Here is a 26,749-nt window from a genome sequence, read left to right on the forward strand (position 1 = left end):
ATCTGTAAATCGTTTTCAGGTATGTTTTCTTAATCGCCTACATTTAATTCCACACTCGTCTAAAGGCTGAAACAGAAGGGGCCTCCTGAAAAACAGAATAATGCAGGAAAGTGTGGGGGATATATTTTAAATGGAGAGTGGGGTGAGAAAGAGAGAAAAACAGAATCACCGCTTTCATGGCTATGCTATACAGTGGTACCTCGGGTTATATATGCTTCAGGTTACATACGCTTCAGGTTACAGACTCTGCTAACCCAGAAATAGTACCTCAGGTTAAGAACTTTGCTTCAGGATGAGAACAGAAATTGTGCAGCAGCGGTGCAGCAGCAGCAGGAGGCCCCATTAGCTAAAGTGGTGCTTCAGGTTAAGAACAGTTTCAGGTTAAGAACAGACCTCCAGAACGAATCAAGTACTTAACCCGAGGTACCACTGTACTTTTGATTTAATTCCTAAAGTGTATTTAATTGGACAGAGGCTAGCAAGGGTTAAGAGCCTGCCAGAGAGTTGAAACAGGAGCCAGTGGGAGGTGCTCTGTCTGTATCTGAGTGTTTGTGAATGTGTGGTGTATATCCATGGTCACATGATATCCCTCATTTCCTTACTCTCTCTCTCTCTCTTTCCACATAGCAAAACAGCTGCTGGCTTTTGCATATGGACAGAGGTGCTTTTCCAGAGAAATTGAGCTGAGACCAGGCCGGCAAGCAGGAATGTGGTGAGAGCCAGGATTCCTGGGTTCCATGAGCTTGGAATGGGGTTCGGAGCAGGATGTGAAGAATCGGAAGATCCATTCATGGCAGCTCAGGGGTGAGGATCCTCCCCGAGTTTTAACCTCGCTGGAATGTGCCCTTGAACTCTGCTTAATACCTCTTTCTTGCATGTGAAGCTGCTGCACAGAGAGAGAAGTGTGTGCAGAAACCAGCTAGCCAGATACATTCTGCCCCTTTCCATCTCTGGCTCTGCTCACATTTACCTCTCCACCTTATACATGTGGAAGGTTGCAGGGAAGGCGATATAACCCTCTGTGTGGAAAAGGTCTCCCACCTGCGAGCTCTGGGAGAGGAAAGAATAGGAATCCCGATCTACCTCCTCATCCTTCCTCATCTACTTCCTGAGTCCAGTCCAGAATGGACATTGGACATTACCTGCAACGGATCGGGTACCAGGGCCCCACAGAGCCTTCTCTGGAGACCCTGCGCGGCCTCCACCGGTGCCACCTCCTCTCCGTGCCCTTCGAGAGCCTCAGTATCCATTCCGGGGAGCCCATCGTCCTGGAAGTGTCCTCCCTCTACAACAAGATCGTCCGGCAGCATCGGGGTGGCTTCTGTTTTGAGCTGAATGGCCTCTTCCTGTGGCTGCTGCAGGCATTGGGATTTGATGCCAAAGCTGCGGCCGGGCGTGTCCGGAACCGTTTCACCGGCTGCTATGGCCCCCCGTTGGACCACATGGTGATTTTGGTGCAGCTGGGTGGGCGCCAGCTGCTCTGTGACGTGGGCTTTGGTGAAGGCTTCACGGAGCCATTAGAGCTGAAGGCCTCTGTGGAGCAAATCCAAGAAGGTGGCATCTTTTGGCTGGGCCTCCAAGGGGGCGTCTGGGTGCTGGAACGCCGAGAAGTCTCTGGGAAGGAGGGGAGGCCCTTATATCAGTTCACCCTCGAGGAGAAGAAACTGGACGATTTTACGGGCATGTGTCTTTATCACCAGACTTCGCCCAGCTCCATATTCGTTTGCAAATCCTTCTGCTCCCTGCAGAAAGAAAATGGCGGGCGCCTCACCTACATGGGTTGGCGTCTCATTTCCAAGAAGGGAGAGGAGCGTACAGAGACCACCCTGCAGAGCAACGAGATCCCAGTGGTGCTCCGTGAGAAATTTGGGATCAATCTGAGCGGGGACTTCAAGCCAAAGGATGAAGAAATCCTGCCACCCCTTGAGGAAGTTTAATGAGGGATGGTGGAAATTGCTCCCAATCAAGATAATAGCCTAAAAGATGGTTTGTAAATAATTTCTCAGGGTGTAGCTCCTAGCCATTGGTTAAGTGCTGTGATGTCATGGAAGCGTCACAAACATTCTAATCTCCAAAGGAAGGGGAAATTTCATTTGTTTGCTCCAATCCCGAATCTGTCTGTTAACTTCCACACTCTTGCTATTTTGCAAATGCAGTGAAATAAAAATTTAAGGTCTTATATATATAATAAATGTTCATAGATGTACCAAGCAAACACGTACATAAATATATAAACCACATGTCTGAAGCAGCAGAGGAAAACAGCCCTAGAACCATTTTGACTCCCAAACTGACCAAATGATTTCTCTGCAAGGTCAAGGAAAATGGAAACGCCTCCCCGTTGTCTTTTCATTCACAAATCCTGTCTTAAGGGTATGTCTGTGTATGAATAGGGTGAGCCTGTGACCTGGCTCAGGAACTAAGTTTTTATCATTACAAAAGACTGGCCAGGCTCCCCAGGGTATCCAATCAAGTAAGCATTAACAGGTAACTTGCCAGACAGGAGGTAAACAACACACTCAGATTTCTGTTGTAGACTGCCCTTTCTGTGATGTAAGTATGATGTGTCAGGGGGTGGTCTTGAGCTCCACCCCTTCTGTGATGTATGTATGATGTTTCTGGGGGTGGTCTTGTACTCCAGGGTGGGCAATTTAAAATGTCTATATAAGGGCGGGCACACCTTGGTTCTGGGTCCTCCTCCTTCTCCTGCGTGTGAAGGGGGCACCCTGTTGCAACAGTTCAATAAAGATCAGGTTTACTATTCAATATTCTCTGGTTGGCCTCTGTTATTTTCTCCAACCGATGGAGAACCTGCAAAGGACTCTATAAGTGCTCTTGTGTCCCCCATAAGGAAATAAGGGCAGATTTACATTTATTACAACAGGTAGTGCAGTTTGGAGTTCTTGCACAAGAAACCTGCTTCCCATGACCTTTAGCCAAAAGAGGCTCATAGAGCTGCTTATAAAAATCACCTTTAAGATGGTCCCTGCTCTCAGGCTCACAGTCTCAAAATACCATACATGACACCCAAGGAAAAAAGCAGTGGGAGGGAGAAAGCAAGCTCGATCACAAGTTTTCAAAGCTGCAACCAACATCAGTGGCAGTTCTGGCTGATTCCCCTTGATAAAGAACATTTTCTCCTCAAAAATATTCTTCCCTGCCCCAGATCAGACCCTAGAGCCCAGCAGGCAACAACATCCAGAACAGGGCAGTTGCTGCCACACACAGTTCTTCCCTCAGATGACAAACTTGATGATAGAATCCTTGCAGATGGGAGACTGGTGGAGTCACCCCTCTCTTTTGATGTGACCCTGCAAAGTTGGCCTGGCTGAGAGACCCTGGCTGGCACAAGTTCAACCAGAGAGTCGTGTGACTGAGTGGCGAGTTGAACTTGCGCCTCCTCTTGGTCATAATCTGAAACTATCCATTTCGCTGAATTAGAAATTTGTGTGTTCCGTTTATAGATTGTTCATATGCCTCTTAACACACTCTGTTATGTTCTGAAGTTCTCACCCTGAGCCAGCAGGGGGATACTGTAGATAGTTTTCACTCAGGTCCACATATGCAAATAGGGATTGAAAGTGACGTTCAGTGATTGGATAGTTACAGAAAGTGATTCCAGTTGCATTGTAGTGGAGCTCTATATAAGTAGGCTGGCTGAACCCTTCAGTTCAGTTCTGTTCTGGCCTGTGAATAAACAAGAGCTGTTTGAAGCATCGCTGTGTCGTCTGATATGTTCACCCACAACTTAACACACTCCTAGGCAAAGTTTGGGGTTCCAATAGAAACCGAGAGGTTTGCCGCATCAGCCCCAGACCAGCAGGTCCCCACTGAAGACCAACAAGGCTCAGGGATGGGAGGGACGAGAGGTGCATCAGTTTTTAGGGAAACAGTGAGGGTTTTTTATAATAAAAAAAACCCACACACATCAGAGTCACAACAGACCAGCTCTGTGCAAAACTCTGATAGCAACCCTCTGGCATATGAATGAAGCAGATAAGGAGGTCCACCTTATTCTCAAGAAAATTGGGTGGTGAGGGAAGGGGGAATCTTGGAGCCAGCCTATGGGAAGTCACCACTTCGTAGTTGGTGGAGTTGGGGAGGGAAGAATGAGTGATGATCTGCGAGAGACAAGTGCTGAGGTCGCTTTGAGTTCATGCATAGAGAGGCTTCGGGAGGCGGGGTCACGTGAGAGGGGAGGAGCCAAAGCCCTTAGAAATAAACAAGCCTTTCTGACTTGCATTAACCCAGAATTTCTCCGCCTGCAACTCGCCTGGCGTAAGAGCTGTGAGCATATGGAATGGAGGGAAGGGAGATGGAATATAGAACAGGAAGGGGAGGTGGGGGTGTTATAGAATATACTGAATAATTGTCAGACGGGTGGGGCTAGGATTGCATAGGGTTTGCCGCTAGGAGGTTGCCTGTGTTTTAAACAATTACATGCCAGGCAGAAAGTGAACAGGTGATGTTTTCCCCAACCACTTTGTCTTCAAATGCTGCACCTGTTAAATTTCTGCCTTGCATTGGAGGCACACAGAAGCCCTGCCATGAAAAAAAAAGTGGTTTTCCTGGGAATGAGGACACTCAGCCCTTTATTGGCGAAATAAAATATACATTGTCCTCAGTACAGGTGTTTAATTCATGCCAACTATGAATCTGTGGCAGGAAAGTGTGGCTGTTAAGTACCTAGTGGGCTGTACTGTATTGGTCTGCAAAGAAATGGAGGTGGGCAAAATCTTTCTATTGGACTGTCTTAACTGAGGTAGGAATATGCAGGCCTCCTGGTTTCATAGAATTCTTCATTGCACAGAAGGGAAAGGTGGATATTTCAAATGCACATTGGGCAAACTAGATTAGAAAGGCAACAGATCCGCCGGCGTGCTGTTAATGGGAATTTTGCAACACACACCAGACCTGGAGGTGGTTGCTCATTGCGCCATTAGTGTAACATCCAATATTACATTAGTGTAACATCCAATATGCAAATAAATTGTTGGTTTATTGGGTGATGAATTTGCTCACGTCGTGTGAAAGTCTGATGCAGTTCAGATCTGCGACTGTGTGTGAGAGGGAGGCAGCACAATCTTAGACAGTGATGGAGCACCGGAACCAGGAAGAGGGCCTTCTCGGTAGTGGCGCCCACTCTGTAGAACGCCCTCCCTTCAGATGTCAAGGAAATAAACAACTATCTAACTTTTAGAAGTCATCTGAAGGCAGCCCTGTTTAGGGAAGTTTTTAATGTCTGATGTGTTGTTGTTGTTGTTGTTATCATCATCATCATCAATTCTGCTGGGAGCCACAGTGGGGTGGGGTATAAATTATTATTATTAGTAGTAATAGTAGTAGTAGTAGTATTTCTAAAAACGAAGTCACTTCCTTTCTCATTCTCTACCCGTTTCTCCTTCTCTGCCCCCTAAAAGTCTTAACTGCGATGGTTCTGCAGAAGGAAGTCCCTAAAGTCCACATATTCAGCACCAGGGCAGGAGATGTGATTCTTCGCCCTGATCTGAACTGCTACCTGCTCCTCTCCGGTTTGCCGACCTCGCCCTGCGCTGAGCTCTGGCCCTTGCACCCTTCCCTGCGCGGCAGCGAACACTATTTCAGCTCCCGTTGGCACAACACCATCTACGTCATCCGGGACAACAAACTCCTGGAAACCCCAAACCTTCACACCGAGCCCAGCAGAGAGCCCCGTCGCCTGCACCCCAGCTGCTGCGCTGGGCAACATTATTTCGTTGTTTCTGGTGGCTCCTTTGGCATAATCTTAAGCCCGGGCACCATGACGGCAGTCAAGGACTTGACCACAGGGGAACCAGATCCAGACACACAGCCAGGACACCATCAGTGGTCCAACGAGAAGATGGGAAGCCATCGCAGTTACCTCTACTGGCAGCTGTGGGATAACTTCAGCGGAGAAGTCTTTTCTTTCCACCCCAGTGTCCTCAACTTCTTGCCGGGAGGGCTTGGCCTCACCAAAGGGGACGCATTCAAGGCCTGGGAGCTGCTGAACATTTTCCACAACTACTCCAACATCCCTGTCTCCAGGTTACAGGAAGTGTCCCGGAAAGTGGGCTGCGCCACAGAAAAGCTGGCTGATGTTGGGTGCAGCTGGGTGGCAACGGCCCTGCCAGATTCTCCTGAGCCGGGCTCTGTTGCCGTGGCGCTGGCCAAGGCCCAGTTTGCATTACCGACCGAATATGGCGGTGTGGGACTGAACACAGAGCAGGAGGAATGGGGGGAAGCCCGTGAGGTGGAGACAACCCTGACGTTCACACTACAGCCTGAAGATGTTGCCTATGTGTGGCAGTATCAGCTAGGGCTAGGGAAGGAGGTCATCTTGTTTTGCAGGGATATTGAGGTCACTCTTGGCTGCGACCCACCGACTAAGGTCCCCCTGCCTTCTTCATCCTAAATAACAGCTGGCTCCAGCTCCCCATTGCTTTCCACCCTTTCCCCCTTAGATGTATTTCTGTACACTACCCACTGATAATTGCTGAAATAAATAAACAAACCAGGCATGGGGGAACCTGCGGCCTTCACAATGTTAGTAGATACCAAATCCCATCAACCCAGCCAGTGGTCAGGATTGATGGGTGTTGCAGTCCAGCAGCATCTAGAAGGCTAAAGGTTCCTCATCCCTGATTGGACAGAATTCCTGGGGATGGTGTGTGTGTGTGTGTGTGTGTGTGTGTGTGTGTGTGTACACAAAAGCTTAATAAAATGCTTTTAATGCTTGCTTGAATAGAGGGCCCATCAAATCTCACTACAGATTGAGAATTCCTTCTGTGGTTGTTTTAATAAATAGATTCCCCACCCCTCCAGCCTTGATGCAGGGAATTAGAGCAGAGTGGTCCAGAGTGGTCAGTCTTGACTCTCTAGGGTTGGCGGGTTTATGCAGAGGGTGAATAAACACCTATAGGTTGGAATGGGGTTGGAAAAGGCCCTGACATAGAAAAGATTAGAGGAATAGCACACAAAAAATAATTAGGAGCTCAGAGCCCCAGAAATACATGACATGGGCATGTGCAGAGTGCACCTCCCTTCCCACTGAGGAACCTCTGCATTTTATGATTCCACAATACAGCCGTATTCCTTATTTTTTGTGTTTTATGATTCCTAGTGATGCGGATTAATAAATGTTGATTATAGATGTTCCTTGGCTTTATTTCATATGCATTCCTAAGAATCTGGGTTGGGGGTTGACAACTTTATTCATTTATTTATTTAAGGTATTTTTATTAAAGATTTTCTTGGTTTACAAGCTCACCAAGGGGTCAAATGAACTCAACAGGCTTGGGGGACCCTGGAACAGCAAAACCACCAGAGAAAGGGACTGCAGCTTTCTTTCTTTTCTTGGGTAGCCAGTGTTTTACCATGCAAGAATGAATTTGTGGTCTATGACTGTGTTACAGAGCATTGTGTGGGGCTGACTTGTCTTCCCGCCTTTGAATTGCAGATTTCTGTGCTGCGCTGGCTCGCCAGATGCAGCTTGTCACGCTGGCCACGTGACCCGGAAGTGTCTGCGGACAGCGCTGGCTCCCGGCCTATAGAGTGAGATGAGCACACAACCCTAGAGTCTGTCAAGACTGGCCCCTACAGGCAGGGGTACCTTTACCTTTAAAGCTAAAACAAGGGGGCGTTACTTGGTATGCAAAACACTTGAGGTATTGTTTCACGACACAAGTTTGCATATGCAACTTTATTTGCATAGATGCAAATATAGGATGACCGGGGTAGGTGGGGAGGAACCTCAAGCTCACTGGAGGAAACTGAGCCAGCCGCTATGGCCCCATTCTAGCCTGGGATTTCTGCCGCAGGGTCAGTGTTTCCAGTACCCTAGCATGGAGTCTCTTGCCCACTGCATTCTCCAAAGCTAAGCACTCGTGAACTCTGAAAACACGAAGTGCTTCGTTCTCAAGAGCATCGAGTGAAAGTTCTGTTGCGTATGGTGGAACTTCGCGGTGAAAACACAAATTAAGACATGCCAAAGGAAGCTCCAAGTTTTTCACCCGTATATTTGCACCGAAAATAACAGCTCTCACTGAAAGGCAGCGTGGAGATCTGTCTCGTTTGTTGCAATACACATGCCTAATAATCGTTGCCTAATCTTAGCCGGTTGTATAACCTCAGAAGGGGCGTGGCTGCGAAGGGACGCTGCACTTTTGAATTTGCCACCTGAATTTGCCCACGTACACACAACCGGGCAATGTCACACACCAACCTGCCGCCCTCCCCCCAAGCCGAACTACGTAGACTTCCCCCAACTCTCTCCGGCGACGCCCAAATATGGGAGGTGTGGCGGGGGTGTGGCCAACTTTTCCGCACGCCCCCCTGCGCCTGGGCTCGGCGAGGAGACCCAAACAGTTCCGCGGCTTCGCTTCACGCCAAGATCCTGAAGGGGGAGCAGATCTAGGCGGAGATCTGCTGAAGGGGGAGCAGATCTCCCCCTAGATCGCCTCCTGGGGTGGAAGCTGTCGGAATAGAGGCCGTCCTTTGCACCTGCCCTATGTCCCCAAAACGACGCAGAAGCACAAAGAACCCTCCTCCCTTCCCCCAACTCCGCTCTCCACCCACCTACGCACAAACTTTCCTTGTCTTTAAAGCAGGGGTCAGCAAACTTTTTCAGCAGGGGGCCAATCCACTGTCCCTCAGACCTTGTGGGGGGCCGGACTATATTTTGAAAAAAGAAATATGAATTCCTATGCCCCACAAATAACCCAGAGATGCATTTTAAATAAAAGCGCACAGCTCCGCGGCTTCGCTTCACGAGAAGATCCTGAAGGGGGAGCAGATCTAGGTGGAGATCTGCTGAAGGGGGAGCAGATCTCCCCCTAGATCTCCTAGGATGGAAGCTGTCGGAATAGACCTTGTGGGGGGCCGGACTATATTTTGAAAAAAATAAATGAATTCCTATGCCCCACAAATAACCTAGAGGTGCATTTTAAATAAAAGCACACATTTTACTCATGTAAAAACACCAGACAGGCCCCACAAATAACCCAGAGAGGTGCATTTTAAATAAAAGGACACATTTTATATACTGATTCCCGGACCGTCGGCCGGCCGGATTTAGAAAGCCATTGGGCCGATCCGACCACCGGGCCTTAGTTTGCCTACCCATGCTTTACAGTGTTTGGTTTTGGGTCTCCTCCCCCTCAGGAGGGAGGAGCCGAGGAGCCCGGCCTTCTCCGCCAGCCCCTTCCGGGAAGCTGCCGTGGCCCGACTGTCAGCGACTGCAGTCCGGGAAGCCGCTGCACCCTGGTGAAATTGGCGCGAGAGCCTGCAAACCAGGTGAGGATTTTCTGCAGCTGCATTTGCTCCAACCGACCTCTGCTGCTTGTTGTCACTCGCTTGCAGGCTTCCTCCCATGCTGTGTTGTGTGTTTGTTTTTTGCCCTGCACCGCGCACCACGCAGCGGGGTGCCGTGGGGGTGTGTGTGAGAGAAGTTTTAGGTGTTCCTACCTGGGGGTGGGGGGTATGGTGACGGCGGTGCTAACAACCGTGAGTTAGAAAGGCCGAATCCTTCAATTTTTGAAAATTAGTCAAGGGGCGGGGGCAAAGAAAGAGAAGGAGAGAGAGGTGATGCCATTTATTTATTTGTTTGTTTGTTTGTTTTCATGAAAGCTATACGCGGCTTGATTGTAAAAAAAGGGGGGGGAGTTTCAGGTGGTTTCTAAAAATTATTAGATCACTCCTAAAAGCATGTAGTTTCCTTCCCCATCCCCTCCCTCCCAGCAGAATGACTGGAATGGGGCTTTAGAGGGTATCTACCTGCTTGAAGCTCCACTACACTAATTTTGCACTGGGAATATTATTATTATTATTAACTTGTTGTGATGGGTGAAGCACTCTGTGCTCACAGCTTGCGTTTCAGCGTGCTCTATGGAAAATAAAGCCTTGGGCTTGGGAATTAGCCCTTGTGACAGAAGCCCAGGATTCCTGGGTTCCTGGCCCAGTCCCGCCCACAAGGAGTGACCCTGCAGGAATAGAATCCCTCACGCACCATTCCTATGGCCTGCAGAAATGCCACAGGATTCTGGATCTGGGGGGGTCCTGGCCTTCTGCACCTTAAGAAACCATGGCACACTCTCTCTTAAGATTGCCACTTTCTCTTCATGTTCTGGCACAGCTTCTTTGCGATGTGGAGAGAGGCAGGAGGAGGAGAAGGATAATAGCAGTGATGTTATCCCCGACCTCCTACAGCACGGGGAAAGCTTTTCCTGTTGTGTTTCTGCTTCTTGTGCCAGATCTGGTTAATTAATAGGACGCCTGTAAACATCCAGTGGTCATTGGTCTTCCATAGCTGAGAATAATCCCCCCCCCCCCAAGAAGCCTGAATTGCAAACCACACTCCTTGATCCCCGGTTTTGTGCCTCTTAAAAGCGCAATCTCACAGGAACACAAGGAGCTGTCTAATTCCGAGTCAGACCACTTGTCTATCTAGGTCAGTATTGTTTACACTGCCTGGCAGCACCTCCCCAGGGTTTCATACTGGGGCTCGTTTCCCATTCCTACCTGGAGATGCTGGGGTTCAACCTGGGATCTTCTGTACGCACAGCAGATGTTCTGCCTCTGAGCTGCGACCTTTCCCAGTATTCAGCTTGTACACACCGTTTGCTTATGAAATCACAGAATTGTAGAGTTGGAAAAGGACCACAAAGGCCATTTAGTCCAACCCTCTGCAATGCAGGACTCCTTTTGCCCAATGTGGGTCTCAAACCTACAACCCTTAAGAGTTTCATGCTGTACCAACTGAGTCGTCTTGTTGAGATTTATAGATAATTCCTGACGTACTCGGTATTTGCAACTCAAATTGCCACAGCAGCATTCTTATTTTATTTTTTTTAGAATATTTATTGAGATTATGCAAAAAATTACACATAGAGAAAAAACAAACAAAAACTAACAAACAAGCTAACGAGAAAGTTAACAATAAAGCAACCTAAAAAAAAGAAAATAATACAAAATAGAAAAAACAGATAACTAAGAAATAGGAAAAAGAAGGAAAAAATATTTTAAAAAAGAATAAATCCATTTTTCAACATCTTTGAGCTCATTTGCTTATTTCCTTGACCTCCTCACACCTCCCCTTTTGTAATCCCGTTTTCCAAGTCTTTTCAGCAAATCCTTACCCTCTTTCATTTATCTTTGCTCTATAACTTAACCTATTATAACTATATATTTTCATCCATATAACTATCTATATTTACCTATTCTTATTAACCTTATTACCAAAACCACTTCTTTTCAGTCCAACATCATTTTAACATTCATTAATTTTACAGTATTTCTGCAAATAGTCTTTAAATTTCTTCCAATCTTCCTCTACCATTTCTTCTCCCTGGTCTCGGATTTTGCCAGTCATTTCTGCCAATTCCATATAGTCCATCACCTTCATCTGCCATTCTTCCAGAGTGGGTAAATCTTGTGTCTTCCAATACTTTGCAATAAGTATTCTTGCTGCTGTTGTAGCATACATAAAAAAGTTTTATCCTTCTTTGGCACCAATTGGCCGACAATGCCCAGAAGAAAGGCCTCTGGTTTCTTCAGGAAGGTATATTTAAATACCTTTTTCATTTCATTATAGATCATTTCCCAGAAAGCCTTGATCCTTGGGCACGTCCACCAAAGGTGAAAGAATGTACCTGCCACAGCAGCATTCTTAATCTAGGCAGGGGAATGTATAACAGTATATGCATATAACATTGTCCAGTTAGGTGCTGCTGACAAGCCAAATCTCTGGGAAACGAGGCCTTAGGCACAAATGCATACTAAAGTTATGCAAACAGGGGAAATGCCCTAGAAAAAAACTATGGCTGGCTTCCAAAGGAAAATGAAATGAAAACATCTGTCATGGCACAGTGTTTGCAGATACAACGAAGCACACCTATCTGTATTTGAGATTCGAACGCCAGCCCTACTTCTCATAATCAAACTAGACAAAGGGGTACACAAGATTACCTCAGGGACAAATCAGGCTGTTCCAAGTATTCAGTAGGAACTTGTTGAATGATGTAGGGTAATGATCTCCCGCTTGAATCTGCCGTAAGGTTAGGGTGCCTTACACGGTGGGCTCAGGTGCAGAATCTAGCTTCCTGAGAATTTCAGCTTTGCATATAAGTGTAACTGCAAACACACGTGAGCTTCTGGCCCACAGGTTTACAAAGATTTCCTTGAGAAACCACACGGACAGAAGAAATCCAAGATCTCAGGTGGGTAATAATCAAATGACATTTCACTGGGCTCTGCACAGCACCTTAGAGCCAAATCAGAATAAATTGTGCTATACCATTGTTGCTTTTTAAGGAGGCAGAAAATAATGAAAAACAATTATGTTCTCAACAGAGGTGTTATTGATGCAGTTTGGATGCCACTGACACAGAATGTCACATTTTTTTAACACAGCAGGACCCAGCCCTGAGTTAAGGGTCACTTCATTGCTTTGTATAACTAAAACATGTATTTCTCATTTCCCTTTCCCTCTCTACCAGCAACAGCAATTCGCATTTTGTGATAGATTGCCTCTGGACCTGGAGGTTCCATTAACCTGTATTTGCTAACACCTGTCGATTAGAACCTCTTCCGCATCTCTCCACCCCGGGACATCCATGGCTGCCATTGTGCCCCGGGCAGACTCCCGTGGCACAGACATCTTTGCTACCCGCCACGGTTTCTTCGTCGTCCGCTCAGACCTGGGTTGTTTCCTCCAAGCGCTCGACTTCCGTTTGGGGCAGGACCTCCAAGTGTGGGATCTGCACCCGGCCTGCCGCAGTGCGGACCACTACGTGGGGGACCCCACCAGCTCCGCCATCTACCTCCTCCGTGGGGACTCGTTCTGCAAAGTGCTTGACCTGAGCTCCGAGCCACCCTCCAGTACCCTCCCGCTGCACCCCAGCTGCCAAGGAGGTGACCATTATGCCTTCTGTGAGGGCCGGTTCTTCATCTTTTTCCTGACACGTGGAGTGGTCCTATCTGTGGCCGACCTGGCCACTGGGGCCACGGCTAAGGAGATCTGCTTGGAGCCGGCACTGCTCAATGGACTGTATTACTATGGTGCTGATGCCAGCCACCTCGCCTGCTTAAGGATGGATGAAGAAAACGGCCTTTGTGGCTACCTTTTTGCAGCGGCAGGGCCCAAGGAGACCTTCTCCGTCCACCCTGATGTGGTCTCCTTCCTTCCTGGGGGGCTGGGCCACACCCAGGGGGCTGCCTTTGGGGCATGGGAATGCCTCAAGCTGATCTCCAACGCCACAGACCTGCCCATGCCCAGCAGCCACGAAATCACCCGCAAAGTTGGTTCCTCGAAGCTGGCTTTCAGTCAGAAATACCGCGTCTCTGGATCTCTGGATCCAGAATCCTTGGCCGCCTCCCTTCTCCAGCACCAGTTTTCCCTCCCTGTCGCTTACGGTGGTCTGGGGCTTCGGACGGAGCAGGAAGAGTGGGAGGAGGCAGCTGAGGAAGGAGAGGCTTTGCGGGTGATCTTGCAACCCCGTCAGAAGCTGTACTGGTGGCATTACCAGCTGGGGTTGGGCAAAGAGCCCCTCCTCTACTGCCGGTCTCTGAAGGTCACCCGCAGCCCCTCGCCACCCACCCATATACCTCTGCCACCGGTTGATTCTTGATGCCAGGACTAAGCGACAAGAATCTGATGTTTGTTCGGTTGGGGTTGTGCATACAATAAGAGCGCCGCTTGCTTGCTTGCTCCCTGCCCTGCCCCGGCTGTGCTTCCGGTTTGTTTCGTCGTTACACCCATTTCACAGGCGGTAAAACAAGTTGCTGGGCTTCTCTTGATGTAGAAGGGGCCTGTGTCACACTTGGTGGAGGTCATGAAACCACTACTGTTCAAATAATAATAAATGATAACAACATTAAGTCTTCCCGAGCATTGTCTGGTATGAGGGCTCCTAGGTGTATATTTTATTAATTTTTTAATAATAATTTTTATTAATCCTGTAAAATTTCAAATTCTGTCATTGCATGACCAACAAACATGTAGCTTGGTCAAGAAAACAGGTTTATTTTCTTAGCTGTTAAAAACAGTCCAGTTTTGTTTGTTTTTTACATCCCAGGAAAACAAAACAAAATTTCTTCTTTTCCTTGATTGGGAATGGAATTGGATATTTTGCCATTTTCTAAGTAACGGAGAAGAATTTTCTTTTCATTTTTTAAAAGGAAATATATATATATATTTGAAAATAATAATTTGTTATCCCAAACTGAAAGAGCACACTATAATCTACATGTTGGGTTTAAATTTAAGAAATTAAAATCTCAGAATGTGATATATATATATATATATATATATATATATATATATATATATAAAATATTATGTATATATATATATAATATTTACTGTCTTAAAATTCAGGAAGTGTGCTCAACAATGTTTATGGGACAGATTATTTAAACGGCAAAAAGGCATTTCGTTCAGCCCAAGACATCATCTAAAACAGTTCCAGTTTATGAATAAGTGCCCTTGCGTGTCGCATTATGATTTCTCCCTTAACTTGGAAGGTGTACAAGGGCCTTCCAAGGAGCTGTCCTTAGACTAACCCTAAGACATCTGAAAACTTATCTCAAGTTGGTCTGGAATTAATATAACTGCCATGTTATTTTTTTTTATCCCACAGATTCCTGGGCGGTGTAATATTGTGTGGAGGCTTGAGAATCCTGTCAGGAATCTGCCTCATGGAACATTTCCCACAATTCTGTGGTAGTGTGAGGAGGCCATGACAGTTAAATCAGTTTAAATTCACAGTGAAGACTTGCCCAACCATGAAGGTTGAAGGGCAGGGGCATATTGCTCTGTGTAGCTTCGGCTGGCCATATGGACTTGCCGATGTGGTACCCTCCAAATGTTGTTGGACTCCCAATTCCCATCAGCCCCAGCCAGCACAACTAATGGTCAGGGATGAGTCCAACAACATCCAGTAAGCACAACTGTTGGCTTCCCCCCAGCACGCAGTATCTTAAACCCTGAGTTACCTTAATGTCGTTGCTTTTTGAGCTGATCATTATTGCTACTGGCTAATGAGTAGAACCATCAGTGGCTCTGCGATTTTCATACTAAGAGAGTTCTGAGGGAAAATAACCACACGGTGTTAGATAGCAAAAGGTTCTTCTGTATCCCTCAGGAACAGACAGCTGGCGCTAAAAACCAGTCATACCAGCAGGGGCGAGCCCATTCTGGATGCAGCTGCATGGATAAATGCACAGCCCCCTTGGGAGACAACAAAAGTTTTCTGGCTCAGAAATTGAGGCTGAGTATCGCCTCTGAAAGCTTGTTGAGGTCATGGCAGCAGGGCTCCCGCATGAGCACAAAATCAACCTTCTTGTCTTGGTCCACAAAGATCTCCAGGAGGTCTCTCCTCAGCCGCTCGGTCTCGTCCTTGGGCCGGAGCTGCTCCTCTGGCGAGTTCTGTTTATGGCTCTTCCTTCGATCCGCAAGCAACCCTCCAGGTGGCTTCCTGTCTCGAAGCTGAAGGACCTCCGTCTGCGAGGCTCGGCCCGCGGGGACAGACACAGGCACAGACCGGCCAGCGAAGGAGTGGCAGTTTGGGGCATTGGTCCTGCGATGGTGAAGGGACATAAAGCAGGTTTCAGGAAGGGTTTAGATGGTGGAGACAACCCTTTTAACTACAGTCATACCTCGTGTTGCATTAGGTTCATGTTGCATCTTTTCGCCTTGTGAATGTGGCAAACCCGGAAGTGTATACTTCTGGGTTTCGCTGCATGCACAGAAGCGGTCTGCGCGCTTTGCACATGCACAGAAGCGCCACTCTAGTTGCGGACTTTTCGGGGTGTGAACAGCACCCCGGAACGGATCGTGTCTGCAACTAGAGATACCACTGTAAAAGGTTCAAGTCTTGAGGGGAGAAACCCATGTTGCAGAAGGTACCAGGGCAAGACAGTGAGGCGTTCTCTGCCACAAGGTCCCACCTGCCATTTTGACCACCCCCTCCCAGAGCTGCCTCCATCATTGGCCATTCTTTGAGGCTGCCTTAGAGGGCAAGGTTAAAAAAAGTAGAAGCAGCAAGGTCCGCTACCTTGGCTTTTCTGAGACCCAACTGCTATTTCATAGAATCATAGAATTGGAAGAGACCACAAGGGCCATCGAGTCCAACCCCCTGCCAAGCAGGAAACACCATCAGAGCACTCCTGACATATGGTTGTCAAGCCTCTGCTTAAAGACCTCCAAAGTAGGAGACTCCACCACACTCCTTGGCAGCAAATTCCACTGTCGAACAGCTCTTACTGTCAGGAAGTTCTTCCTAATGTTTAGGTGGAATCTTCTTTCTTGTAGTTTGGATCCATTGCTCCGTGTCCGCTTCTCTGGAGCAGCAGAAAACAACCTTTCTCCCTCCTCTATGTGACATCCTTTTATATATTTGAACATGGCTATCATATCACCCCTTAACCTCCTCTTCTCCAGGCTAAACATGCCCAGCTCCCTTAGCCGTTCCTCATATTTAGCTCCGCTCCTCCCCGAACTGCCTCCACAACTGACCATTCCTCATAACTTCCTCAGGCAGAGAGGCGAGAAAGCGAGACCCACGGAATCGACCTCCCTGGGACCGGCTGCCATTTGGTTTAACTTTGTCCCAAGAGTTACCTCCTGGCCATTATGCAGCAATATAAAATATCCAGTACCTGACTATGTTTACCTTCCACTCCCCATTTCTTCCCTTTCATATCGTAAATCTCAATGCTGCTATTATAAAATATCAGCTGCCATTGCCCTTCTGCAAGCCAACCTGAACTTGGAAGGATATGCGGCAGTATAATTTCCACTCAGGTTTGTTGTAGCTCCAACCCACATACTTCTCTGGCCACAAGATGGAGCAGTGTCACCATGCACTGAAATAGATATACTTCTGTTTTGTGGTTGGAAAGCGGGGGACACAAACAAAGGGTGTTTTCCTAGGGACAGCTGCTTGCTCCGACCCATGGAGACTTTTTTAACATGTTAAATGCCTTTCCCGACTCCACTCAGCTAGATCACTTGTTCCACGTGTGGGTGCATACCTGGGGGTTTTCTTCAGGAACTCTGCTATGGTGGGCCCGTCTCGTCCCAAGGGGTCATCGGGAACCATGAAAATATTCCCCACAAAGATGTACTGCAGAAGGCTGGATGGTACACGAAAAGAGAGAGTCAAGAAGGGTAAAGTAAAGGTGGATGGGACGTATTAAGGCAAGAGGGCCCTAATCCAAACCAGTTTGACGGGCACTTCCTATTGCCTAGAGCAGTGTTTCCCAACCGGTGTTCCGCGGCACACTAGTGTGCCATGAGACGTTGGCTGGTGTGCCGTGGGAGGGAGGCGGGCGAGTCGGGCGGTGAGAGGCGGCGGCGGCGAGGATCCGCGTCGAGCCGGGGGCGGCTCCGCGGTGGTGGTGCCGAGCGGCGGGGCAGCACGTGCAAAAGGAAGGAGCGCGAGACAGCGGAGGAGGAGGAGGCCGGCATGTCCGGGCAGCAGCAGCAACAACAGCAGCAGCAACTCCCGGCGACGGCTCCTCAAGCCCCGCCGCCGCCCACTCCTCCGCCCGCTATCGCCGCCACCACCACAACAGCTGCCGCCGCCTCAGTTGCCGCCGTCCCTCAGTCCCTCGCTCTGCTGCCTCCTCCCACCCCCAAAGCTTGGAGGTTCCCCGGCAAGGGGGAGGGAAAAAACTTTCACTTTCGTGCGTCCCTCCCGGCGTGACGCTGCGCGCTGACATCACGGGGCTGTAATGGTGGTGTGCCGCGAGATTTTTTTCATTAAACAGGTGTGCCGTTGCCCAAAAAAGGTTGGGAAACACTGGCCTAGAGAAAGAAGTGGCATTCAGGCCACATCTGCACGGTTCATTATTACACACCATTTCATTAGTCATGGTCCCCCCCCCCCCATAATCCTGGGAACTGTAGTTCATTACATGTGCTGAGCTATGATTCCCAGTGTTTGAACCATCATTCCTCTTTCCTTGGGAACTCCAGGAACTGTAGCTCTGGGAGGCCAGTTCTGCTGTTTGAACAATGTTAAGGGTGTTGGGAATAGTAGCTGTGTGAGGAGGCAAACTACAATTCCCAGGATTCTTTGGTCATGTGCTTTAAATGTGTGGTGTGTACAAGTTTAGGCTATTGGTTCATCTACCTCGGTGTTGTTTTTAGGTAAAGGCAAAGGTACCCCTGCCCGTACGGGCCAGTCTTGTCAGACTCTAGGGTTGTGCGCTCATCTCACTCTAGAGGCCGGGAGCCGGCGCCGTCCGCAGACACTTCCGGGTCACGTGGCCAGTGTGACATCACTGCTCTGGTGAGCCTGCACCAGAGCAACACACGGAACGCCGTTTACCTTCCCGCTATAAAGCGGTACCTATTTATCTACTTGCACTTTAAGGGTGCTTTCGAACTGCTAGGTGGGCAGGAGCTGGGACCGAAAGACGGGAGCTCACCCCACCACGGGGATTCGAACCGCCGACCATACGATCGGCAAGTCCTAGGCGCTGAGATTTTACCCACAGCACCACCCACGTCCCGTGGTGTTGTTTTTATCATTTATTAATTAACAGGTCGCTTCTGTGCCAAAATGGTAGTTTGCAACTAAAAAAAAACCCAATACGTAATTAAAATACACAACAACAGGCAGGTTGTTGTTGTTTTCCCCCAAAGCTTTTTCTGGACATGCCAGGGAATGAGCCTCTCAGCACTAAGCTGCAGCCCTTCTGCTTAAGCCTAGGGGCCAGAGTACAATTCTTCAACTTCCCCCATCTACCCAGTTCCCAAGCCACAGAACAAACAGCAACCAAAGCTCTCCAGAGAAGGAGGGCTATATATCCACATCCTTTTCCTACTCTCCCCAGCCCTGCTCAACTGAGGGTGAAAGCCCTGCACAATCGAGAGGGGTCAAAACTAAAAAGAAGAAGGCTACTCTGTCACCAATTCCCACAGCACCTTTCTTTAATGATTCGGATCCATTTCTTCGACTCTTTCGCAAGATCCCGGAACTGGTCGTTGGTGACGATGACGCCGTTGGTCTGTTCCGCTAGTTTGAGCATGAACCTGCGGGCATAGAAAGGGAAGAAGACACCTGTCAAATAGAATATTTTTTAAATTTTAGTGGTTTGCCACAGAACCACAGCCATGTTGCAAAGGGTTCTGGGACAGAGGCTGGGCTTAATGCTGTCACTGGAAAAGCCTGTTAGACATCCCGGCTGTCTCTCTTAAACCGAGGGTTCACCCTAATTTTGTGTGTGTGGCAGATCAACAAAAAGAAAACAATGCTGTCTTTCAAGGAAGCTTGTCTGCCATTACTGATCTCCTTACTGATAAAGCTACAAGTTTACACAAAAACTGGAACCCATTGAAAACCTACTGCGATAACGTCATCTTCCATTCCAGGCCAGGATGGCACAGTAGCTAGTGTGTTAGATTTCAACCAGGAAAACCAAATCCCTCCTAATGTTACCGGACTACAACTCCCATCATCCATTCGGCCATGCTGGCTAAGCCTGATGGGAGTTGGAGTGCAGCAGTACGCTGGAAGGGTCACAGCTTCCCCCATTCCTAGCCCCCTTTCTCAGCCTGACTTACCTCACAGGATTGTTGTGAGGAAATAACGGAAGGAGAAGGATAAAAATATACCAAGGAAACGGAACACATTTGAGAATTTGGTTCTGGAATATCACTCTCTGTGGTGTGACTGACATCACTTCATAATTTCACTCTGTGTCCTGGTAGCCACAACGTGCTTCAGTTCCTTTCTGTGATAACCACCCTTTCATATCTTGTCAGTTACACCATGACTCAAAAATCATGCCTGCCACCCCCACCCCGGGCCCATCTGCTGGCAGAGTCATTTCCTACTTCTGCCCCAAACCCTCGTACTTGTGACCTCATCAAAGCATAGCGATATCCGGTGACTTGACATCTGGAAAGCCCAACCTGGGGGAAATCCCAGGGAAGGTCCAAGTTGAAGCAAAAAAAAAAAAAAAAAAAAGACCAGAGAAACAAAGGATATTTTCATCAGTTTCTGCCACACACAAAAACCCCACCACCGCTCGCCTTGAAGAAAGCGAAAAACTGAAAGAGCAATGTTTTATTGACTGATCGGTTTAGAAGAGATCAAACCCTTCCACCGACTAATCAAGCGCACAGAAACGTTCTGATTGACTAAAACAGGTTTGGACAGGAAGGAGATTCGATGGTTGAAGGTTTCTGACACCCAGTTGTTTTAACAACAGTTCAGGCAGGCAGGTTGGACAGTGTTCTCGAAGCTACCAGCATGAGTTTGACCAAACTGCGGGGAACCAGTGGAAGAAAGGAGTGCCTGGCGTGCTCTGGTCCAGGGGGTCACGAAGAGTCGGACACAACTAAACGACTAAACAACAACAACAAGGCAGGCATAGGCAAACTCCGCCCTCCAAATGTTTTGGGACTACAACTCCCATCATCCCTAGCTAACAGGACCAGTGGTCAGGCATGGTGGGAGTTGTAGTCCCAAAACATCTGGAGGGCCGAGTTTGCCTATGCCCGAGTTAAGGATTCTCTTCCCCACACAAATCGGCCAGTTGGAATTATTGTTCTGTAGTAACGCAGGTGAAGATCTGAATGTATACATGCATCACAGTGCATGAGCTCATGGGGCGCAGCAGATAATTGGCTCCACCACCACCCCAGGACCACTTTGCATCTGGCTCCGCCCCCAATGTCATTCCTTTGATTTTTTGGGGTGGACCTTGGTGTTCCAGCCAAAAACGAAAGTGGGTCCTCAATTCTGTCCAACCTTTGGCTAAACTCTCAGACCAAACAGACCTTTCGTCTCTCCTGCAGAGCTGTACTGAGCTCCAGCATTCCACTCCTTCCCCACCAATATTTAAAATGTTAGCTGAACATTCCATGATCTCGCAGGAGGTAGACCAACGGCAGGGGGAGATCAGGGAGATCACTCGCACAGGGAACAGCCACTCAGTGCCGACAGGTGAACCTCTGCCATGTCTGATACAGAGAAACGCTGAATTGCCTTTATGGTAAGTTCAGAGAGCTCTGCTGACCTGTCGTCGTACGGCACGATGCCCCTCCCATCTATTTTGCGTGACGGCGTGACGGAGAGGATGCTCAGCTTCTGTAACTCAATCAAAAAGTGCTGCTCTGTGGTTGGGGAAAAGGGAGAGGAAAAAAACCAAAGAGGAATGATACTTGCATTGAAGCTGAGACACCAACATCACATTCAATGACTCCTCATTTCGTATTGGGGCTGCGGCAGTTTCAGCCTGATCTCATCCATGTTTGTTTGGAAGTAAGTGTCCTTGGTTCCAGTTAAGACTTACTCCTCAGTAGGTAGGTGGCCTTTCATGAGGAACACAGGAGGTTGTCTTAAACTGAGCAAGACCATTGGGTCCATCAACCTCAGTGGGTTCTCTCCCAGTCCTACCTCGAGATGCCAAGGATTGAATGCCGGAGTCGTCTTCTTCATGCAAGGCAGATGTTCTTCCCCCAAGTGTGGGGAGGCTTCCCTAATCTAGTGCCCTCCAGATGCTTGCATAGCAGGGGTGGGACTGGACAACCCTTGGGGTCCCTTTCAAATTTTATGATTCTATGTTGATAGATTAAAACTCTCATGCTGGCATGAGTTATGGGGAAATCTCTAGACCTCCTAATGTTGTTGGACCCCAACCACCAACAACTCTGTCCAGGGTGGTCAATAGTCAGAACCGATAGGAGCTAGAGCCCAATAACATCTAGAAGGCCATAGGTTTCCCCCATCCCTAATTATTTTTAATGGAAATACTTATTCACACTCAAAGCTACAATAGATACATCTGGCACTGTCTTAGAAGAGGCGTTCTAGTTGATCTTTGAAATAGCAGGGAATGTCTCTTTTAAGAATAGAGCATAACGTGAGAACATACACATTGCGCCCTGTTGGACCAGAACCAAGGTCCGTCCAGTCCAGCATCCTATTCTCACAGTGGCTGACCAGATGCCCATAGGAAGCCCTATGCAACAGCACTCTCCTCACTTAGGATTCTCACCAACTGGTCTTCAGAGGCTCACTCCCTCTGACAGCGGGGGGCCTGCGGCCACTTGTCTCTGCATCAATTAAAAGCAGATCACCCTATCTTTCTTAATAACACACAGATCAATCCAAATAATCAGTTAATGGCTTTTAAAAAGCAACAGCACTGCCCCTCCAAAAAATATCGTCTGAGTTCTCACCCAATAGGTGGGAGCCAGCCATCTCTCACCTCTTACATTGGAGTCTTCTTCCATCCGATGTGCAGGTACTAAGACAGTCACCTCCCGGTGCCCACGGTCCCAGAAATATTGTACGGCCAGAGCGATGCCCCGGCATGAGAAGAACTGGTTCAGACCGTGCCTACGAGGACAGAAGATGACACTCAAAATGGCAGGACTATAAGAAGAATCACTTAGGTGAATCCACTGGCTATCCCAGCAAAGGAAGCAAGATACACAGCAGATCAAAGAAGGACTTCTGCTTGGGCCATGCGAAAAAAGCATGGGTCCAAGCTGTATTCCGCTTGACCCACACTTTCTAGGCGCAAATCCAAGCAGTTTCCCCCTTGCCCCTCTCCTTTCAAAGGGAAAAACCGCTCTTTAGCGAAGGATCAGAACAAATGGCAATCTGGGGAAAACCCAAGATGCTGTTTGCTCCGAATGAATACTAAAGAGCTGTTTTCTCAAGGGAGAGCAGTGGGAGAAGAGGAAGTGTGGATAACCCTGGGGTTAGCAGCATTGCGTGTTTTAAAGCAGTGCCTTCCAAACGTTTTCCCCCCCACAGATCACTTGAAAATTGCTGAAGATCTTGGGGAACCACTCAGTGATTTCTCTGCCTGCTGTATGCAGTATAATTTTCAGTTCTATTTTTTATTACTTTTATTTCGCATATAGATATATACAAAATAAAAGTAGCATTAAAAATTACAATTAAAAGTCAATATGAATATTTAATATGATGAATGTGCCATCTCCCATCTTTAAACACAAATCCACCTGAATGAAGCTCACAGGCCACAGGTGGTCCATGGACCAGTTTCGGAACCCCTGTTTTAGAGAACTGGTGAGCTACAAATGTAGATGAGTCTTTCCTTGGCCAGCCAAGGCAGAATTCCTAGAAGGTACATTTTTTACTATAACTGTGTATGTGTGTGTATCTATATCTATATCTATCTATATCTATCTATCTATCTATCTATCTATCTATCTATCTATCTATCTCCAAGATGGAGAACCTGTTCTCCCAATGCTGTTGGGCCTCCCAGCTCACATCAGCCCCAGCCAGCATGACCAATAGTTAGAGAAGATGGGAGCTGCAGTCTTAACATCTGGAAAGCCACAGCAACCAACAGGGGCTATTGGGGCCTTCAGGATGGTATACTCTACCACAGCCACGCTGGAGATTATACCTCTATGAGGGCAACAAAGGACTCCTAACAACTCTAAACATCCTTATCAAACTATAGTCCCCAGGATTCTTTGTGAGAAACTGTTTAAAGCAGTTATGTGCAGATGGGGTTTAAAAGACACCCCAACAAATTCACCATTATTCGTTTTCTTATTGGTTGAGGTCACACATTATGGTAAGACAATCTCCTTGGATTAAACCAGAGATAAGAGATCCTGCATCCTCCAGATGTTGTTGGACTCCAACTCTTATCAACCTCAAACACCATGGTCAATTATGGATTATGGGGAACATCTGTCCAGCAACATCTGGAGGGCTACAGGTTCTCCACCTCTTGACTTAACATTCTGTCTGAACCTAGGACCCTGGTATGTTTTCCCCGACAAACCACAATCCATAGACCAATACAAACCATTGTTTAAGCCTTGTTAAAGGGAAACAAACCACCATATCAGGTTCATATATAACACTAAGCTATATCCCTCCTTGGTTTGTTTAGGCGCTTAAAAGGGAGGAGCAACAAAGAAAAGATCGAGTTGCACAACCCAGCATGCCCTCTAGAAGTTGCTAGACTAAAACTCACATCATCCTTGACCATTTGCCAGGCTGGCTTGGATGGCTAGGTACTGGAACCCATTTGAAAAAATGTCCACAAGATAGCTACCTCTTGTTTATAACAACCTCATGTACCACAGCCATACCAATAGGAAGAGCTCATTCCCAGGCTCCCTACAAACACACCACTCACATCATGGCCACATTGCTGCCATCAATGATGATCATCCGTAGGTTCTTCTTCCCTGGCGTGTTGGCCAACTTGAGCTTGAACTCAGTCTGGAGGGCTTCCTCAAAGCGCTGGGCTCCGGTTACTGTAGGAACAGAGCCTTGGTGGGGGAGCCCTAAGCTGCTGCTTTCTGCCGACTGGCTCCCCTCAGAATCGGATGTCGAGAACAGGTGACCACTGGGGGAAGGAGAGAAAGCAGCAACTTCTGGGTTGACTGGGGACAAACTGACGCCCTCGTGGAAAGGGGACCCACTGTTCCCCCCTCTCTCCTGAGGCCTCTGAGGCGAAGATTCCCTGTGATTCAAGATGGCCGCCCTCCGGGCACCAAGGTGTCCTCCATGTTCTAGCTTTGCTGCTGAGGCCCCCATTGCAGCCTCAGCCTCCTCCTGGTGTTCCCCCTTCTCATTGAGCCGCCTCAGCAGACCTGCCAATGGGACTCCTGTCTGTATCTCTGTGGGGATCTCGCTTGGCGAGTGGCCACAGTTGGCTGCAGCTGCTTTGATGAGTTCCCGGAGATACTCATTTTCATCCTGGTTCTTTTCTGGTGGAGAGAGAGAGCGCTCTCTTCCCCCAGGCTCCATCTGAGGGAGGACAACCCCTTCTTTCTGGGACGCCTCTGCCATCTGGACCCTGTCCAGGATAGTTGAAGGTGCCTCACATACCCCTCCCTCCAAGAGTATCTTCTTGACCACTCGTTCCTCATAGCCCATGGTTTTAAAGAAGTTCAGCCTCATTTTGAACTCCTTCTCCGTCCACGATGACAACAGGACATCTGACAATGGCTCCTCTTCACTGGTTTCCTCAGGCAAACTGGCAGGGCTCGAGTCCCTTGCACAAAGAACATCCTTCCCCTCGTGACGATCCTGCAAAGACTCAGCTTGGCCTCCGTAACCAGGAAGAAACCGAGCCTGTGCATTTGGAATAGGTTTAGGGGAACTCTTGGGAAGTGCTGGCCTCGTGGGGGTTGTTACCTCAGGCCAACCCTGAGGACCATTCAAGCAAGACAGGTCGTGCTGAGGCCTACTGGGGAATTCAGGCTCACCAAAGCCTCTGGAGAAGTCAACCCTTGACACCTGAGGTAGAGTATGGTCTTGAGGCCTACCAACCGTGACAGGCAAGTCAGTCCTAACATCTCGAGGCCTGACAGAGTACTGCGGTTGTGTAGCCTCTTGTGGGGACTTGTGAGGAGATGCTTCAGGCCTAGCAAAGCCTGCAGGCAAATCAATGGTAGAGTCTCCAGTTCTACTCTGTTCTTGGACTCTACTGAGTCCCATGGGCAAGCCAAAGGTATTTTTACTTGGAGACTGAGGCCTGCCGCCACCACCCATGTTAGTTTCCCAGCCCACCAAATGGTCTTGCCCGTGGCTTGGTGCCCAACATCCGTTCCTTTGCCTGTGCTCCCCATCTTCTTCCTGAATCTCCTTCACCAAACAGAGCAACTCCTCCTTGACCGAGGTGGGAAGGATCAAGAGGTCCATAGCGTGTTTGTCATTGTAGGTTTCCACCAGCTCCAGGAAGGCCCGTTTGACTTGGGTCTCCTGTTCCTCGGGCAGCCTGAGGTTCTTCTGGTGCTTTTCCACAAAGTCCTGGATCCGGCTCTGTGCCATGACGAAGGATTCAGCCAAGCCGGAGACTAACAGAGTGCCAGGGCGAAGGAAAGTAAGGCTGGCAGATGTCCCTTGGGTGAGGCAGTCTAGGAACAACCCCTGGGCTCCCAGAAATATGCACTGCATGTCTTTGGGGTAGTAAACCTCTTCACTCAGCTCCGGCGCACAGAGGCCTTTGATGTATTCCTGGAAAATAGAGCATATATGATATTGCAGTTGTTATCCCCACGATGAGCAACCCCGCCACCTTTGGGAACACATACCATGCCAGGTGGTTTTATGACATAGTGAGTTTCTCCACTCCCTGTCATTAGCAGCTGAAGTACACCTGTGTACACAAGAATACCATGGTGCTGGAAGATATGGCCTTTCCAGGGGAGTTTTGCCATGGTGGCATTCCCATGCAGGGCATCATGCTCACTTCTGCTCTTGGGGCCATAGATCAACATCAGAGCATTTGCTTTTGCATGTAGAAGGTCCCAGACCTGTTCCTCACAATCTCCAGGATCTTGGAAGGCAGGCAGCAAAGGAAGACCCCCATGTGAGACCCTGGAAAGCCCCTGCCAGCCAGAAAAGACGTTACTTGGCAGGACAGATCTATGGTCTAAGGCAGTAAAAGGCTACTTCATATGGTGATATATAGCCGCGTTCTTTGGGAAGGGCTGAGGCTCAGTGGGAGAGCATCTCATTTGCAAGCAGATGGTCCCAGATTCAATCCTCAGCATCTCCACAAAGGGCTACCCCAAAACCTGGAGAGCTGCTGCCCAACAGTGCAGGCAATATTGAGTTAGCTGGATCAATGGGCTGACTCAGCACAAGGCTGCTTCCTATGCTGGTATATTCCAGATGTGCTAGGTGCTTACTTAAACAGCAGAAGAGGCCAGTGGGTGGCGTCTCTGTCCTGGATTCCAAAAGCTAGTCCATGGGTAGGCAAACTAAGGCCCAGGGGCTGGATCCAG

General features: G+C 48.4%; 3 protein-coding genes across 7 annotated transcripts in view; 2 read left to right on the forward strand and 1 right to left on the reverse strand.

Annotated features, from left to right (window-relative positions):
• The first annotated feature begins 580 nt into the window (after window positions 1-580).
• Window positions 581-2,766, forward strand: LOC310691879 (arylamine N-acetyltransferase, pineal gland isozyme NAT-10-like). The gene has a single exon (XM_083472097.1). It carries the CDS (start codon window positions 1,125-1,127, stop codon window positions 1,935-1,937), a length of 813 nt encoding a protein of 270 aa, XP_083328223.1. The 5' UTR covers window positions 581-1,124; the 3' UTR covers window positions 1,938-2,766.
• Window positions 2,767-9,176: 6,410 nt separating this feature from the next.
• On the forward strand, window positions 9,177-13,872 carry LOC310691305 (uncharacterized protein). Of its 2 annotated transcripts, none has more exons than XM_083471037.1 (2): window positions 9,177-9,291; window positions 12,492-13,872. In XM_083471037.1, the coding sequence occupies exon 2, from the start codon at window positions 12,609-12,611 to the stop codon at window positions 13,620-13,622; it is 1,014 nt and encodes a 337-aa protein (XP_083327163.1). In that variant the 5' UTR covers window positions 9,177-9,291; window positions 12,492-12,608; the 3' UTR covers window positions 13,623-13,872. The 2 variants fall into 2 exon arrangements, with proteins under 2 accessions (XP_083327163.1, XP_083327164.1); XM_083471038.1 differs by lacking the exon at window positions 9,177-9,291 and adding an exon at window positions 10,308-10,444.
• Window positions 13,873-15,002: 1,130 nt separating this feature from the next.
• The window catches only part of KHNYN (KH and NYN domain containing), a 42,195-nt gene continuing 30,448 nt past the window's right edge, over window positions 15,003-26,749 (reverse strand). For all 4 annotated transcript variants that reach the window (XM_083471035.1, XM_083471036.1, XM_083471034.1 and 1 more), the window contains exons 3-8: window positions 24,148-25,976; window positions 22,222-22,352; window positions 21,028-21,124; window positions 18,929-19,036; window positions 17,029-17,130; window positions 15,003-15,572 (exon numbers count right to left, since the gene is read on the reverse strand). In XM_083471035.1, coding sequence (XP_083327161.1) covers window positions 15,251-15,572; window positions 17,029-17,130; window positions 18,929-19,036; window positions 21,028-21,124; window positions 22,222-22,352; window positions 24,148-25,976 — 2,589 coding nt within the window. In that variant the 3' untranslated portion in view covers window positions 15,003-15,250. The remainder of the gene's footprint in view (window positions 15,573-17,028; window positions 17,131-18,928; window positions 19,037-21,027; window positions 21,125-22,221; window positions 22,353-24,147; window positions 25,977-26,749) is intronic.

This window comes from Podarcis liolepis (assembly GCF_965112155.1).
Source record: "Podarcis liolepis genome assembly, chromosome: 13".
Classification (NCBI taxonomy): Eukaryota; Metazoa; Chordata; class Lepidosauria; order Squamata; family Lacertidae; genus Podarcis; species Podarcis liolepis.

Excerpts from the sequence above, each read along its gene's own strand:
- LOC310691879 (XM_083472097.1), top strand. The coding sequence starts at position 1,125 with ATGGACATTGGACATTACCTGCAACGGATCGGGTACCAGGGCCCCACA.
- LOC310691305 (XM_083471037.1), top strand. The coding sequence starts at position 12,609 with ATGGCTGCCATTGTGCCCCGGGCAGACTCCCGTGGCACAGACATCTTT.